At 39.2% G+C, this 18,776-nt stretch overlaps 1 protein-coding gene across 1 annotated transcript in view; it reads left to right on the top strand.

Moving 5' to 3' along the window:
• Positions 1-18,170, top strand: part of LOC144684817 (glycogen [starch] synthase, muscle-like) — a 126,799-nt gene extending 108,629 nt beyond the window's left edge. Inside the window, exons 14-16 of the mRNA XM_078549085.1 lie at positions 7,222-7,385; positions 8,787-8,867; positions 16,351-18,170. Of these exons, the coding sequence (XP_078405211.1) occupies positions 7,222-7,385; positions 8,787-8,867; positions 16,351-16,647 (542 nt within the window). The 3' untranslated portion in view covers positions 16,648-18,170. The remainder of the gene's footprint in view (positions 1-7,221; positions 7,386-8,786; positions 8,868-16,350) is intronic.
• The last annotated feature ends 606 nt before the right edge of the window (positions 18,171-18,776 follow it).

The following is an 18,776-nucleotide window of genomic DNA, read 5'->3' as shown; positions in this document are numbered from 1 at the left end:
AGTGTGAATAATATGGGGCAGTATATTAGCGTGAATAATATGGGGCAGTATATTAGTGTGAATAATGTGGGGCAGTATATTAGCGTGAATAATATGGGGCAGTATATTAGCATGAATAATATGGGGTAGTATATTAGCGTGAATAATATGGGGCAGTATATTAGTGTGAAAAGTATGGGGCAGTATATTAGTGTGAATAAGATGGGGCAGTATATTAGCGTGAATAATATGGGGTAGTATATTAGCATGAATAATATGGGGCAGTATATTAGTGTGAATAATATGGGGCAGTATATTAGCATGAATAATATGGGGCAGTATATTAGTGTGAATAATATGGGGCAGTATATTAGTGTGAATAATATGGGGCAGTATATTAGTGTGACTAATATGGATGCAGTATATTAGTGTGAATAATATGGGGCAGTATATTAGTGTGAATAATATGGGAATGATGATTTAGCGTGAATCATATGGATGCAGTATATTACCGTGAATAATATGGGGCAGTATATTAGTGTGAATAATATGGGGCAGTATATTAGTGTGAATAATATGGGGCAGTATATTAGTGTGAATAATATGGGGCAGTATATTAGTGTGAATAATATGGGGCAGTATATTAGCATGAATAATATGGGTTAGTATATTAGCATGAATAATATGGGGCAGTATATTAGTGTGAATAATATGGGGCAGTATATTACCGTGAATAATATGGGGCAGTATATTAGTGTGAATAATATATTAGCATGAATAATATGGGGCAGTATATTAGTGTGAATAATATGGGGCAGTATATTACCGTGAATAATATGGGGCAGTATATTAGTGTGAATAATATATTAGTGTGAATAATATGGGGCAGTATATTAGCGTGAATAATATGGGGCAGTATATTAGCATGAATAATATGGGGCAGTATATTAGTGTGAATAATATGGGGCAGTATATTAGCATGAATAATATGGGGCAGTATATTAGCGTGAATAATATGGGGCAGTATATTAGCATGAATAATATGGGGCAGTATATTAGTGTGAATAATATGGGGCAGTATATTAGTGTGAATAATATGGGGCTGTATATTAGTGTGACTAATATGGATGCAGTATATTAGTGTGAATAATATGGGGCAGTATATTAGTGTGAATAATATGGGAATGATGATTTAGCGTGAATAATATGGATGCAGTATATTACCATGAATAATATGTGGCAGTATATTAGCATGAATAATATGGATGCAGTATATTAGTGTGAATAACATGGGGCAGTATATTAGTGTGAATAATATGGGGCAGTATATTAGTGTGAATAATATGGGGCAGTATATTAGTGTGAATAATATGGGAATGATGTATTAGCGTGAATAATATGGATGCAGTATATTACCATGAATAATATGGGGCAGTATATTAGCGTGAATAATATGGGGCAGTATATTAGTGTGAATAATATGGGGCAGTATATTAGCGTGAATAATGGGCAGTATATTAGTGTGAATAATATGGGGCAGTATATTAGTGTGAATAATATGGGGCAGTATATTAGCGTGAATAATATGGGGCAATATATTAGTGTGAATAATATGGGGCAGTATATTTGTGTGAATAATATGGGGCAGTATATTAGCATGAATAATATGGGGCAGTATATTAGTGTGAAAAATATGGGGCACTATATTAGCGTGAATAATATGGGTCAGTATATTAGTGTGAATAATATGGGGCAGTATATTAGAGTGAATAATATGGGGCAGTATATTAGTGTGAATAATATGGGGCAGTATATTAGTATGAATAATATGGGGCAGTATATTAGTGTGAATAATATGGATGCAGTATATTAGTGTGAATAATATGGGGCAGTATATTAGTGTGAATAATATGGGAATGATGATTTAGCGTGAATAATATGGATGCAGTATATTACCGTGAATAATATGTGGCAGTATATTAGCATGAATAATATGGGGCAGTATATTAGTGTGAATAATATGGGGCAGTATATTAGTGTGAATAATATGGGGCAGTATATTAGTGTGAATAATATGGGGCAGTATATTAGTGTGAATAATATAGGGCAGTATATTAGTGTGAATAATATGGATGCAGTACATTAGTGTGAATAATATGGGGCAGTATATTAGTGTGAATAATATGGCGCAGTATATTAGTGTGAATAATATGGGAATGATGTATTAGCGTGAATAATATGGATGCAGTATATTGCCATGAATAATATGTGGCAGTATATTAGCATGAATAATATGGGGCAGTATATTACCGTGAATAATATGGATGCAGTATATTAGTGTGAATAATATGGATGCAGTATATTACCGTGAATAATATGTGGCAGTATATTAGCATGAATAATATGGGGCAGTATATTACCGTGAATAATATGGATGCAGTATATTAGCATGAATAATATGGGGCAGTATATTAGTGTGAATAATATGGGGCAGTATATTAGTGTGAATAATATGGGGCAGTATATTACCGTGAATAATATGGGGCAGTATATTAGTGTGAATAATATAGGGCAGTATATTAGTGTGAATAATATGGATGCAGTACATTAGTGTGAATAATATGGGGCAGTATATTAGTGTGAATAATATGGGGCAGTATATTAGTGTGAATAATATGGGAATGATGTATTAGCGTGAATAATATGGATGCAGTATATTACCGTGAATAATATGTGGCAGTATGTTAGCATGAATAATATGGGGCAGTATATTACCGTGAATAATATGGATGCAGTATATTAGTGTGAATAATATGGATGCAGTATATTAGTGTGAATAATATGTGGCAGTATATTAGCATGAATAATATGGGGCAGTATATTACCGTGAATAATATGGATGCAGTATATTAGCATGAATAATATGGGGCAGTATATTAGTGTGAATAATATGGGGCAGTATATTAGTGTGAATAATATGGGTGCAGTATATTACGGTGAATAATATGGGGCACTCTATTAGTGTGAATAATATGGGGCAGTATATTAGTGTGAATAATATGGGGCAGTATATTAGTGTGAATAATGTGGATGCAGTATATTAGCGTGAATAATATGGGGCAGTATATTAGCGTGAATAGTATGGATGCAGTATATTACTGTGAATAATATGGGGCAGTATATTAGCATGAATAATATGGGGCAGTATATTAGTGTGAATAATATGGGGCAGTATATTAGCGTGAATAATATGGGGCAGTATATTAGTGAGAATAATATGGGGCAATATATTAGTGTGAATAATATGGGGCAGTATATTTGTGTGAATAATATGGGGCAGTATATTAGCATGAATAATATGGGGCAGTATATTAGTGTGAAAAATATGGGGCACTATATTAGCGTGAATAATATGGGGCAGTATATTAGTGTGAATAATATGGGGCAGTATATTAGTGTGAATAATATGGGGCAGTATATTAGTGTGAATAATATGGGGCAGTATATTAGTGTGAATAATATGGGAATGATGATTTAGCGTGAATAATATGGATGCAGTATATTACCGTGAATAATATGTGACAGTATATTAGCATGAATAATATGGGGCAGTATATTAGTGTGAATAATATGGGGCAGTATATTAGTGTGAATAATATGGGGCAGTATATTAGCGTGAATAATATGGGGCAATATATTAGTGTGAATAATATGGGGCAGTATATTTGTGTGAATAATATGGGGCAGTATATTAGCATGAATAATATGGGGCAGTATATTAGTGTGAAAAATATGGGGCACTATATTAGCGTGAATAATATGGGGCAGTATATTAGTGTGAATAATATGGGGCAGTATATTAGAGTGAATAATATGGGGCAGTATATTAGTGTGAATAATATGGGGCAGTATATTAGTGTGAATAATATGGGGCAGTATATTAGTGTGAATAATATGGGGCAGTATATTAGTGTGAATAATATGGGAATGATGATTTAGCGTGAATAATATGGATGTAGTATATTACCGTGAATAATATGTGGCAGTATATTAGCATGAATAATATGGGGCAGTATATTAGTGTGAATAATATGGGGCAGTATATTAGTGTGAATAATATGGGGCAGTATATTAGTGTGAATAATATGGGGCAGTATATTAGTGTGAATAATATGGGGCAGTATATTAGTGTGAATAATATGGATGCAGTACATTAGTGTGAATAATATGGGGCAGTATATTAGTGTGAATAATATGGGGCAGTATATTAGTGTGAATAATATGGGAATGATGTATTAGCGTGAATAATATGGATGCAGTATATTAGTGTGAATAATATGTGGCAGTATATTAGCATGAATAATATGGGGCAGTATATTACCGTGAATAATATGGATGCAGTATATTAGTGTGAATAATATGGGGCAGTATATTAGTGTGAATAATATGGGGCAGTATATTAGTGTGAATAATATGGGTGCAGTATATTACGGTGAATAATATGGGGCACTATATTAGTGTGAATAATATGTGGCAGTATATTAGTGTGAATAATATGGGGCAGTATATTAGTGTGAATAATATGGATGCAGTATATTAGCGTGAATAATATGGGGCAGTATATTAGCGTGAATAGTATGGATGCAGTATATTACTGTGAATAATATGGGGCAGTATATTAGCATGAATAATATGGGGCAGTATATTAGTGTGAATAATATTGGGCAGTATATTAGCATGAATAATATGGGGCAGTATATTAGTGTGAATAATATGGGGCAGTATATTAGCATGAATAATATGGGGCAGTATATTAGTGTGAATAATATGGGGCAGTATATTAGCGTGAATAATATGGGGCAGTATATTAGTGTGAATAATATGGGGCAGTATATTAGCATGAATAATATGGGGCAGTATATTAGCATGAATAATATGGGGCAGTATATTAGTATGAAAAATATGGGGCACTATATTAGTGTGAAAAATGGGGCAGTATATTAGCATGAATAATATGGGGCAGTATATTACTGTCAATAATATGGAGCACTATATTAGTGTGAATAATATGGGGCAGTATATTAGCGTGAATAATATGGGGCAGTATATTAGTGTGAATAATATGGATGCAGTATATTACCGTGAATAATATGGGGCAGTATATTAGTGTGAATAATATGGGTGCAGTATATTACTGTGAATAATATGGGGCATTATATTAGTGTGAATAATATGGGGCAGTATATTACTGTGAATAATATGGATGCAGTATATTAGCGTGAATAATATGGGGCAGTATATTACCGTGAATAATATGGGGCAGTATATTACCATGAATAATATGGGGCAGTATATTAGCATGAATAATATGGGGCAGTATATTACCGTGAATAATATGGATGCAGTATATTAGTGTGAATAATATGGATGCAGTATATTACCCTGAATAATATGGATGCAGTATATTAGCATGAATAATATGGGGCAGTATATTAGTGTGAATAATATGGGGCAGTATATTAGTGTGAATAATATGGATGCAATATATTACCGTGAATAATATGTGTCAGTATATTACCGTGAATAATATGGGGCAGTATATTAGCGTGAATAATAATGTGCAGTATATTACCGTGAATAATATGGGGCAGTATATTACCGTGAATAATATGGGGCAGTATATTACCGTGAATAATATGGGGCAGTATCTTAGTGTGAATAATATGGATGCAGTATATTAGCGTGAATAATATGGGGCAGTATATTAGTGTGAATAATATGGATGCAGTATATTAGCGTGAATAATGTGGGGCAGTATATTAGCGTGAATAATATGGGGCAGTATATTAGTGTGAATAATATGCATGCAGTATATTAGTGTGAATAATATGGGGCAGTATATTAGTGTGAATAATATGGATGCAGTATATTAGCGTGAATAATATGGGGCAGTATATTAGCGTGAATAATATGGGGCAGTATATTAGTGTGAATAATATGGATGCAGTATATTAGCGTGAATAATATGGGGCAGTATATTAGCGTGAATAATATGGGGCAGTATATTAGCATGAATAATATGGGGCAGTATATTAGTGTGAATAATATGGGAATGATGTATTAGCGTGAATAATATGGATGCAGTATATTACCGTGAATAATATGTGGCAGTATATTACCGTGAATAATATGGGGCAGTATATTAGCATGAATAATACGGGTGCAGTATATTAGCAAAAATAATATGGACACCGTATATTAGCAAAAATAATATGGGCACAGTATATTAGTATAAATAATACGCGCACACCATATTAGCAGGAATAATACGTGTGCAGCATATTAGCGGAAATAATGTGCGCACAGTTTATTACTTTGAATGAAAGAGTACAATACATTAATGCAAACAGTGCAGGGATTGTATATTACTGGTAATAATACAGGTGTTTTATATTAGTTAAAATGATATGTCCACAATGTATTAGTGAGTATCAAATGGGAGCAGTATCTTACAATGGCAGTAGACGGCATCTCCAGGCTCTGAAGAAGAGTCGTACAGACTCGAAACGTTAACTCCATTTTTCTCTCCACAGATGCTGTTAGACCTGCTGAGTTTTTCCAGCATTTTCTGTTTCTGTTTCCGATTTACAGCATCCACAGTATTTTGCTTTTATCTCCATTGTTCTCATCTATTTTCTTTTTTGCGGCATAGCATGATTTCCTCACCTTGTTTCATTGAGCCATTGAGTACGTAGTATCTCACCAGAATCACAGTTTTCAGCCTTTATATGGTGACTATAAAGTGACAATATAGTTTAGGTTAGTCTTAGAATATGGCAGTGTGGCATATTCCGCTATAGTATTCCACTTCGTATGTGCAGGAGAATACCCATATAAAATCTGTTATCCGATTTGGTTTCAAATTGAAGGGCTGGTCCTATTTTATGCAAGCTCATCTGGAATTAGTTAAGTGTCTCCCATAAAGAGATGATACGACTTATACTTGCTGGCAGGAAATGGCCCAACCAAAGAAAAATGAATAGTAATAAAATGCAATGACAAGAAAATTCCACCCCAGTAAACATTGGTTAGGTAGCCACCCTAACTTCAGCTATGTCAACGATGCAAGTCATATTTTCAGCCCCGCTCTAATTTTTAAAAGGAAACTGTCCAAAACTGTCTTATTGGCCAGTAATTGCCCTGTACATTAGATGACTCAGTTTATGCTTGCTTTTCCCTCAGGGATTTACATCCTTGATCGTCGTTTTAGATCTCTGGATGACTCATGCAATCAACTGACCTCGTTCATCTACAGCTTCTGTCAACAGTCTCGTCGACAGCGCATCATTCAGAGGAATCGCACAGAGCGCCTCTCTGATCTCCTGGACTGGAAGTACCTGGGAAGGGTAAAGCTCGGCAAACTTTCTCAGTCTCAAAATAATCATGTGCAAGAGATGTTCAACTCCAATCAGGTGTTAGTGTTGTGGAGTTACCTATTGCATAGCTTTAAGAACTGAAAGGGCTTCATCATTTTCACGTTTTCTGTTATATTCTGATTTCTCCACTCCCTATCTTTATTATCTAATTTCTGCATTCTCTGTCATCACACACCATTATTTATTTCATCAGAAGTTCTCTTTATTATCTACTCTTAGCTTTTATCAGAAGATCTGCAGAAAGACTTAGTTCTTCTCATACGTGTCATAACACAAGCATTTCTTCTCTGTCCACATTACCATCTCTGGTATGTAACAGGGCTCCATCCTTTATTCATTTTCTTCTTCATTTATGCTCTTACTCCTTAATGATTTCATTTGAATCACATGAATGCCAGACATTCAACTGTATCTCCCTATCTCCTTTTTCGACACAATAGCTGTTGCTGTACTTCTGCATTTTGAATTTTAGATGTGAATGAGCCAAAAATCTCTTTTGGTTTTAATATTGGTAAAACTGAAGCTGCCTTTTCCAGCAAACTGCCCAAATGCCACCTCAGTCAGAGAGCATGGAATCTCAAACGCTGTTCGCCCCTGAACAGAGCTTCCTCTCCCTATCTGTGCTCTTATGAAGACTATTTAGTTCTTTCACCTCAACATCTCAAGCCTCTGCTCCTATCTCTCTCCCACCGTTGCTGAAATTCTAGTCCATGTGTTCAAAATCGCAGGCTCAAATTCTTTAGTTGCCTCCTAGCTAATTTCCCCACTTTAACCCTCTATAGATTATAACTGAATTGAAGCATTGCTATCTAAATCCCAACATTCCCATTATTCCTGTCTTCTTGAAGCTCACTGGCACCCAGTCCATTAGTGAATTGACCTGAAGCTTCTCATCCTCCTTTTCAAATCCTTCCATGGCCTTGCCTCACCCTACCTTTGTGATGTCCTCCTGTTTTGCATGCCTGCACACATCCTCCACTTCTCTAAGGAGTGTCCCTCCACCCCCACTCCTATACTGGTGGCTGCTCTCAAACACTGCACACCTCTTTGGAAATCTCTGTTGAGATCCCTCCACCTTCAGACCTTCGCAATGTTTAAAAGCCTTCTCCAAAACCTTCTGTTTGACTATGTCATCATGGCCTTTGCTTTCTCGTTATTCTTCCTGCTTGTCTTCTTTGTTTTACTCCTCGATGTAAAGCATTTTCAGAGGTCCTTCTGCACATAAATTGCACTACAGAACCATTGATGTTTTTTGTTGTCTCTGTACTTGAGAAATTATCTCTGAATGAGAGTTATGTAGTGTCTTTGTACAAGGTATGCAGCAAGATTGCTTCTATGTAAATGGAGTGTTTTCTTGATTTATCTTTTCAGTATTACGTACACGCAAGACAGTTGGCACTAGCAAAGGCTTTCCCAGATTCCTTTACGTCCTCACTCTGGGAGCCTGAGGTGGTAAGTGATGACTTTGTTTGTTGACATAGTTGTTTGTTTATACTGCTAATTATTGCCTAATCTCAGGGCTTGCTTCTTCTTCAGGCCACTTACTATCTCTCTAAGGTTACTTGAACAAAAGTATTAGAAAATTTTAATGACTTAGACTTTTTTAAAAGTTGAAATTTTTTAATTGCATCAGTAACGTTGTGCCAATATCTGTGATTTTTTAATTAATTCAAGGGATATGGGCGTCGCTGTCTAGGCCAGTATTAATTGCCCATCCCTAATTACCCTTGAGAAAGTGGTGGTGAGCTGCCTTCTTGAACCGCTGCAGTCCATGTGGTGTAGGTACACCCACAGTGCTATTAGGGAGGAAGTTCCAGGATTTTGACCCAGTGACAGTAAAGGAATGGCGATATATTTCCAAATCAGGATGGTGGCTTGATACATTGACGTGAACCTTTGTGCTCCAACCTTTTGCACTGTTTCACATTCTGCAACTCTCAGTTCATAATAATACCCTATCTGATGATGGTGAATCAAACCCTTGTCACCATTTCCTTACCCTTCAGTGTTGCATCCTCCATGTCATGATTTGGTTAGTGAGGCTGTCCATTCTGCAGTTAACTCAGGTTTTATTAGTGTTGTCCTTCACCAACCAGAAACCTTTTTTGCTATGATGGTATCAACATATTTCTATTCATACATTTTAGAAAAGAATATATATGACGTGGATCTTCAGCAAAGCTGTAATCACTATCGGATTGCTGCTCCGCTCGAGCTTTTCCACATCTGGACGCTGCTCCGCATTTCTTGCCGGGTCTTGTGAGCCCGGCCTCTCTAGAAATGCAGAACACAGTGTCCATCACTGCGCTGTAGCACAGGGGGAAGACAAGAGGTGCCCCATTTTTATGGTGCTAGCTGCTGTATGGCAAGTTTAAAATACCAGTGTGAATGGATGAACATTACTCAATGGATGTGTGGCTGAATGAGCTGAATGGGAAAGGTGGTAGGGTAGGTGAGGTAAGTGGATACGGTTGGCACATGGATGAGGTGGGTAGGGTAGCAGGTGGGTGGGTGGCATGAGTGTCAGGTTGGGGAGTAGCCTGAGGGGTCGGTGTGGGTGATTGCTGGGTCAGCTCTGTAGTTACCAGAAGCTAGACCACAATTTTTCTGTTTAACAGTTCCTGGGTAGCTATTCCGTTAAGTCCCACAGAACTGTCCGAAGTGTCTGACTCTAACTCAGAGCGGAGACGTTTGCAGAGGGTTCCGGGGAACAGGGTATTTGCCCATCTGAAGTTCAAACTTCCTGGGCACTTCCCACAGAGGTCAGCGTGTCAGGACTTCCGCGAGGACCAGACTCATATCTTGGGTCATGTATCCAGTCTCCGATGATCAGAAGAACTAGGGGCCATGACCTTCCGAATATCTGCACAAAAAGTATGTTGTGTGTGAATTAAGTGATCAAGGGTATGAGGGGCTGAATATGGAGTCTCAATGCTGAGTAAACGGCAAAGCAGTTAATCCAAGTATAGGAGCTGCAATTTAGCAGAGCACCTTGTTACAGAACAGAACCCAACACTGAATATTTTTTAAAAACTTTATTCTTGTTGTTATTTCTTATTATAAACTGGGCTTTTCTACTGAACAAAGACAATGAAGATGGCTGACTTTCTGTCTGTGAGTCGCCAGAACAGAAGAATTCACTCCTCAGTTTCAGAAATGTCGCATCTCATAACAGATCATCTGGAACTGCACAGGCCAACTTCAAAGAGAGCTACACGAAATCCATTTGCATTTGATAAGCCAAGCTCATTAGTGGAGTCAGTGAGTCCACAGAGGCAATGACTTCCCAAACACTAGACTCTCAGCACCTCTTTCAATCCTTAGTGGCTGAGACATTATCAATCTTGGACACAAAGCCACTTTCCAGGCACTGGATAAACATACTTTGTTGAAGATATTGTGGAGAAGTAAGGTCACATGACCTAAGACTCTGGCTTGCTGAACAGATTAATATTACTCTCTGAGCTGCATTCCCCAGTCTGCTATTTAACATCCGACTGGCAGGCCACAGAGAAGCAAGCTCTGGTCAGGCTGGACAACTGGCTCTAACCTGACTGCTGGGAAGATTTTGTACTTGCACCTACAGAAATGATTCAAACTCTGTGTACCTGCTTCATCTTGGGACATCAACACCACTGGAATTCATTTCCTCTGTGGTCCTTGTACGATATAACCTCCTTTTCTCAGTCCCTGCCTTTACTGTATGAATGCAGAATGGGAAGTCGCAGACATTAACATTTGTTAATGCGTGCAATAACCTAACCTCCTGATTTAATCCGAATTTGAGTTTGTTGTGGGGTTATTAGTAGAAATCAGATCACACGAAAACTGAAGGGCTGGATATTATACTACCACTTATTCTAAAAAAAGAACAATTCAAAGCACCTTCTATTTACGGAACGGTGGTAAGAGGGAAAATCAATGCTGTTTGAACTGACCCCCTCCTGTCTGTAACAGAAATTGGGAGCTCAAACCCGGGATCACCCATTTGAATCTGACCAGTGTGTAAATTTAACACACAAGTCAAATCTGATAGAAAAGAGCCAATTGGAAGTTAAAAGGAAAAACACAGCGACTGGAACAAATTTTAAAACACAGTAAATTACCACAGCAAATTCCTTTTCCTGATGCTAAGAAAATGGCAACTTTCAATGCCCAGGAGTGGATCACCAAGGAGACCTAAATAGTGAATCATTAGCATCCCTAAGCACAGAGCAATTGAAAGCTGTAGCTAGGGAGTAGCTGTTAAGATTACTTAGTAAAGTGAAAAGAATTGAACTGACGTAGTTGCTGGTAGAGCATTTGGATTTCACGTATCCAACAGAGCAGTTAGATGAGAGGAACAACCCTGACTCTGAATCCCCTCCCCTAGCCAAATTTGAGCTGGTAAAGCTCAGAATACAGCTAGACTTCCAAGAGAGAGAGAGAAGCTCAGGAAAAAAAAACGAGAGAGAGGGAGAGAGAGCAAGGCAACAGCAGAAGCAAAGAGAAATCCACCAATCCCAGAAAGCTGGTAGGAAACCCACACAAGCCTACATTGAGTTTGAACGGCTGAAGTAAATTGCGTTCTTTAAAGCCCCGCACACCTATGAGAGATTGTGAGAGTTGATATTGCTGGGGGAATTCAAAAATTGTTTACCCTCCAACCGACGGATGCACTTAAAGGAGCAGAGAATATTCACAGCTGGGGATGCAGCGGTCACAGCAGACAGCTATGACCTCACCCATAGGCCTGGAAAATCAAGCAGACCCTTTCCAAACCATTCTCATGACCATTGGAAAGATAAGCAGGGCGACATAGATAGGAAATTCCCTCCACCCAGGAAGGACAATGTGAATGAGGGTGTGAGAAGTCCTCCTATAGCCCAAACCCAGGGACCGGTGTGTCCCCATTGTAATAAAATGGACCACTCCAGACCTGAGTGCTGGAAGTTGTGAGGAAAGCCTGTGGGTCTACTAGGGCTCCATAAGAGTCGTCCCCTGAAGGACACCCCAAGGGTTAGCGCAGCAGAGCAGACAGAGAACCTCGCTGCAGAAACATACCCCTTGGAGGATATGGCACTGTGTGTGTCCAAGCCAGACAAACCCCCAGAGAGAATTCAGAGTTTTGACCCTTCAGGAACAGTATTCCCAGTATCTGCCCCAAGATGTGAGCAAATCCGTCATACTGCTCTGGGCCACAGGGGCCACTCAATCCTTAATGTTGGAGAGAAATATAAACTGACCCCCCCCCCCCCCCCCCCCCCCCCCTCCCCCCCCCCTCCCCCCACTACCCCCAAGTCCTCCCTAAAGGCCAAGGCACTGATCAGTGGAGTGGGAGGAGGATCTGTGTTTGCCCCCCACTATAGGGTCCACCTAAAGCATGACCTAGTTTCAGGCCCTGACATAGTAAGAATTGTCCCCAAACTACCAGTAGCAGGAATTGATTTCCTCCTCGGAAACAAGTTGTCTAGTAGCAGAGTGTTAGCTAATGAGAGAAAAGAGGCCAACATCAGCCTACAGAAAGCTGCAGGAGTGCAGAAAACTGAAGAATGTTCTGAAGCCCTAAAGAGTGAAATAGAACCCACAGCCATTGAGTGAGAACTGCTTGAATTCAAGGCCAGAGTCAGGCCAGTAGAGTTAAAAGAGGTCCAGGAAGGGCCGATTAAATTCAAAACAAACTCTCAGAATATCCCAGAATTAAACAGGGACCATAGAATAAGTCTCATAGCAGGGAAAGAGGTAGTGAGGGAAATACCCCACATAATTAAAGATTAAGAAATTGAAGGTAAATTATTAAACCAGGAAAGAAAAAGGTTAAGGAATTGCCTGAAGTATAGCTGGTAGAAACCTTCTTTCCAAATTTAAATAGGGACAGAGGGAGCCCCAAACAGATGAGCAGATACGGAGCAAGATGCCTCACCCAGTTGAAGAGCCACAAGGGAGTATAGCAAGAGCTGAACCTCCACTTGAAGGCAGAAGTGTTCCAAGGGACATGGAACAAGTTAGGAGTGTGTCCACTCCCAAGCCAAAGGCACAGATTAAGGAGCCAATGATTGGTTTAGCCAACAGCTTTATGGCAAATTTAAATGGGGACCAGGAAAGTTCCTAAATAGAGCCAGACAGAGGAAGGATGATGCCTCACCTAGTCGAAAAGCAAAAGGGATGTACAGTGGGAGCTGACCATCCACCAGAGGGCAGTAGCGTTCCAAAAGACATGGGACAGCTTAGAGGAAAACCTGTTCCCAAAGCAAAAGAGAGAGCAAGGAGCAGTAACAATGCACTGCAGGGAGACACAGGTGAAGCCCACATTGAAACCCCTACCATCCAACTGGCCAGAGAGATTCCAACGGGATTGGACCCTGTACTCAATCACCTTAATGCAAAATCAAGAGGCAACCTGAGAGGGCTGTCCACTGCATTTAAAATGACCTGTAAAAACAAACCAGACTGCATCATGCTATCCCTACCTGGTATGGATGTGGGAGAGATCACTTCCATAAGGCAGTCTCCCTATCATTCAGGCCCAGAAAGGCAGGCCCAGGTTCAGGAGAAGATTACCCGCCTGTTGCAGTACCAACCCATAGCACCTAGCAACAGTAACTGAAACATCCCAATTGTGATTGTGCCCGAGCTGGACACTAAAACAGAATCCCTGAAAGAGGCCAAAATCCCATTTAAAAACCCCCAACCTCTTGACACTCAGTTTGACCACAGTACCTGGGCTTGAACAACTGAATTGACAAGTTACCACGGTGGACAGGGAAGAACTAAGCTGGATAAGAGCAGTTCTTTCCGACAATGGAAAGACCTTGCTATCACCGAGTGAGAAACCTAGAATTCCCCTACAGAAAGCTAAGAACAGCTTGACCATTATTAACCCCCTGAATGCTAACTACACTGTAAAAGCCCCAGACCCTTGAGAAGATACATAATCAGGATTTAGACAGGCACTGATTCTGAAAACAATGGCCTTGCTTATGCCTGATCCCCAACAGAGAAAATTCAGAGTCCTAACCCCGAATAGTCTTCCCCAGTAAAGACCGATTTTGAATGCCCAAGGTCAACCTAAACACTATTCACATCGCAAGAGAGGGCAGTGTCCTTGCTGATGCCCTATCCTGGGTTTAAACTTCAGAAATGCAGCAGAGAGCTGCCAACGTCCCTTCCAGCTGTATGTTTGTGTGAATGTGTCCAGTGTGAATGAGAGAATGACTGCATACCTCTTTACTTCCTGCTTTTCTTTCTCAAACCACACAAAAAAAATAGAATTCAATTTTTTTCTTTAAAGGCAGGAGGGCTGTTATGGAACAGAACCCAACATTGAACATTTTTTTTAAATGTTATCCTTCTTGTTATTTCTTATGTAAAACTGGACTTTTCTGCTGAACAAAGACAATGAAGATGGCTGACCCACTGTCTATGGGTCACCAGAACAAAATAATTCACTTCTCAGTTTTGGAAATGTCGCACCTCATTATGTCTGAGCAACTTCTAACTGACCACCTGGAACTGTACAGACCAGTTGCAAAGAGAGTTACAAAAAATCCATTTGCATTTGATAAGCCAAGCTCATTAGTGGAGTCAATGAGTCTACAGAGACAATGACTTCCCAAACACCAGACACTCAACATGTAGCACCTCTTTCAACCCATAATGGCTGAGACATTATCAGTCTGGGACACAAAACCACTTTCCAGACACTGGATAAACATCCTTTGTTGAGGACAGTGTGGAGAAGTAAGGTCACATGACCTAAGACACTGGCTTGCTGAACAGATTAATATTACTCTCTTAGCTGCATTCCCCAGTCTGCTATTTAACATCTGACGGGCAGGGGACACAGAAGCAAACTCTGGCCAGGCTGGACAACTGGCTTTAACCTGACTCTGCTGGGAAGGTTTTGTACTTTTACCTACAAAGCTCTTTCAAACTCTGCATACTTGCTTCATCTTGGGATATCAAAACCACTGGAAAAGCGAATATTACACCACCGGTCTTTAGCCAGTTGACCTCTGTGAAAGAATTCCTCAGTGGACTTTGATTTTGGACTCTGGAACTCACGTGAACCAATATTAATTTCCTCTGTGATCCTTGTACCTCTTCTGTGTCCCGCCCTTTACTGTATGAATGCGGAGTGGGAAGTCGCGGACACTCCCTTTAGCAGTTTTTTTGACTGTGTGCAATAAACTAACCTTCTGATTTAATCCTAATCCGAGTTTGCTGTGGGGTCATTAGTAGAAATCGTATCACACAAAAACTGAAGGGTTGGGTATTATACCACTGCTTATTCTAAAAAAAGAACAATTCAAAGCACCTTCTGTTTATGGACGGGTGGTAAGAGAGAAAATCAATGCTGTTTGAACTGACCCCCTCCTGTCTGTAACAATCTCAAAAAAAACTCTGCTTATCATGGTGTTCCTACATTTACAACTTAAATATTCCACTTTCTAAGGTCTACAAAAAAGGGGTTGTTGGTTATTGTAATGTGATAATGCCGAACAATTTCTACATTTGGACTTCAAAAGGTTTCTAATGTATCCAAAAAGCATTCTGGATCACCTGACCAGGTTGCCAACTTGCAGAGTTGCAGACAGATTCCCTGATTGTGCTGCTCCATGTCTTTTGGCAAGCTGGCCTTTCAGGACATTTGCCTGGAATTTGCATTTGGGAACTGGTACAGGTGATCCGTGATCTTCCTAGATGATTTATTACATATTTTAATGCTGGTTAAGTCTTTTGAAGAGTATCACTAAGTCACATGACCCAGTTCCTGTGTTGCGATTGCCCTTTCTTCATATTACACAGTTACTGTGAGACACTGATGAGCTTGGTCCAATTTACAGCTATCAGAATTTTGGAAAATAGTAGATCACCAATATAATAATGTAAATGTATCATATATTCATTTGCCCTTGTGAAGTTGAATTACTAAACTTTTTGTTTCAAATTGTAGAGTGAAGGTTTCTGCTACCCAAGGCCTGCCTCCAAACCACCATCCCCTGCCACCTCCCTCCATTCCAGCCCCTACCACAGTGAAACAGAGGAAGATGAAGAGCGATACAATGAAGAGGAAGAGGCTGAGAAAGACCGAATGAACATAAAACCAATTGCTATGATCGATTCAAAATTAGAGAAGAGAAGGGTGAAGAAGAAGAGCCAGGCCAGTGAGCCTAGATCCCCGGGAAGCCTTAGTCACAGTTCGAGCGATCCTGAAAACCATAGTGACTTGGGGATAGATGAAAGAAACTAGAGCCACGTGAGAAATTATTAATGATGACCACTGGGCTGCCATATTTTACCAACTCCAAAACTGGTTGGGATGAATGAGGAGGTTAAGAATTTAAACAGAGGATGGGATCATGACTTTGTTTTAATGTCTGTTTTTGGCTAGTATGGAAAGATTATCTAAAACCATAATAACCTCCAATGACAAATGCTTCCAAATCATGAGACACAAAAGTAAATACTGACAAAACGGCACTTTTGAAGTCTGGTCTTAAGAAACGATTCTCCAGAAATTTCTAACTGCCTGTCCAAAAACAGGATGAGTGGCAACCCAAAATAGTCAGATCAATTTAGAGATTATATACCCAGAGTGACTTAGTTAGACTGAACAAAATCTGCACGAATGCCATTGTTGCATGTTTTTCTGTATAAATTAACATGGCATCATGTTTCTTATACCTGTTCACAGTAGATGGTACATTTAAAATAGATACTCCAGCATCCAGAACAGAACCTTTGGAATGCTTCTAGTTGCACATTTGTAACGAGTTCAAAATATTGCACGTTAAAAAACATGTAATTTGGTTTAGGTTAGTCAGCTGAACTCCAATTTTAAATACACCAACTCAGAAGCCTCTTAGTTAATAACTCTCTTTCAGAATGCACCCACTCTCATTTTAAGGGCGAGAGTTATACATTATCACAATCAGATTGAAAATTGCAAAATCACTGATTGTTAAATATATCTTTTATGAATTTTAAATAAACTGTGTTCCTTGTTTTCATATTTTAATATAGTAAATGGGGGGGAAAGTTTAGTAGGCACCTTTGTTCAAAATTTTCCATTTTATTGAGAAAACGAAATAACTCACAAAGAAGTTGTGTATGTGGGTTTTTTGTATGAGCAGGCAGGAAGCAAATGAGGTTGGCCATGCCTCCCTGCTGACTCCTCTATGACATCTTCAGTCTGGAGCAACTCCAACAGATATGATTGGGGCTGTAATGTTGGACTGTTCTGAGGGTCTTTCTGGCAATGCCCAACCCTGGAAATGTTTCCCCTTCCCCTCACCCCCATTATAAAATAACTGACCAGCACATATAGATGTAACTTTGAAGAATTGTCACTTGGACACAGTCATGGATGTCACTAATGCCTGTGGAGCAGTACAGAAAACTGGATGATAGAAAGTTTTCTGAATAGGATATGGCACTTTAAGAAGAAAAATTGAACCTTCGGCTCCTTTTAGAGAAACAAGAATGGTTGTTTAATAAACTTTAGAACCCTAAAATTTGGAAATTATGCAATTTATGGTTTCAGTGATATATTTCCACTGTGAACACCCAGTGAACTTGATGACAGCTTTCACTCCTCTCTGCTTCTGCAGTTTCTTGTAACTCCTGCTGCTGTTCAGTTTGGGTGTGTTTCCTCTGTTGAAAGTAAACTTGGAAAATTGTAATGCGTTAGTATATTCTAAGTGACAGTGCTGGATGAAGCAGTGTGCAAATAGGTATTTTAAAAGCATGCAAATAAAACAAATTACTTTTTTAGTTTGGAGGTGAATCCTTTTTCTTGCCCCACTTGTATCTCAGTTAGTCAGTGTTTCCAACTCCGTGGAACCTTCAGCTGTGGTCCAGCTTCACGTATAGGCAAAGACAATGAGTGTTCACATGGTATCATCTGTCCACATATACAATAGTAATAAGTTATACTTCTAAAGCACAAAAAACCAAGAATGAGGAGCAGGGGCAGGCCATTTGGCCCTTCAGGCCTGCTCCACCATTCAATAAGTTCATGGCTGATCTGGTTGTGGTCTCAACTCCACTTTCCTGCCTGTCCCCCATAACCCAATCAAAAATCTAACTCAGCCTTGAATGTATACAATGACCCAGCCTCCATTGCTCTCTGGGTAAGAGAATTCCACAGACTGATGGCCCTCTGAAAGAAAAAAATTCACCTCATCTCCATCTTAAATGGGAGACCCCTAATTTTTAAACTCTGTCCCTTAGTTCTAGGTTTCCCCATAAGGGGAACATCGTCTTAGCATCCACCCTGTCAAATCCCCTCAGGATCTGAAATGTTTAAATAAGATCACCTCTCATTCTTCTAAACTCCAATGGGTATGGGCTCAACTTGCTCAGCCTTTCTTCATGAGA

The sequence above is a fragment of the Cetorhinus maximus genome, chromosome 9, assembly GCF_964194155.1.
Source record: "Cetorhinus maximus chromosome 9, sCetMax3.hap1.1, whole genome shotgun sequence".
Lineage (NCBI taxonomy): Eukaryota > Metazoa > Chordata > Chondrichthyes > Lamniformes > Cetorhinidae > Cetorhinus > Cetorhinus maximus.
The sequence above is the reverse complement of the archived record's forward strand: the minus strand, read 5'-3'. Positions and strand labels throughout refer to the sequence as shown.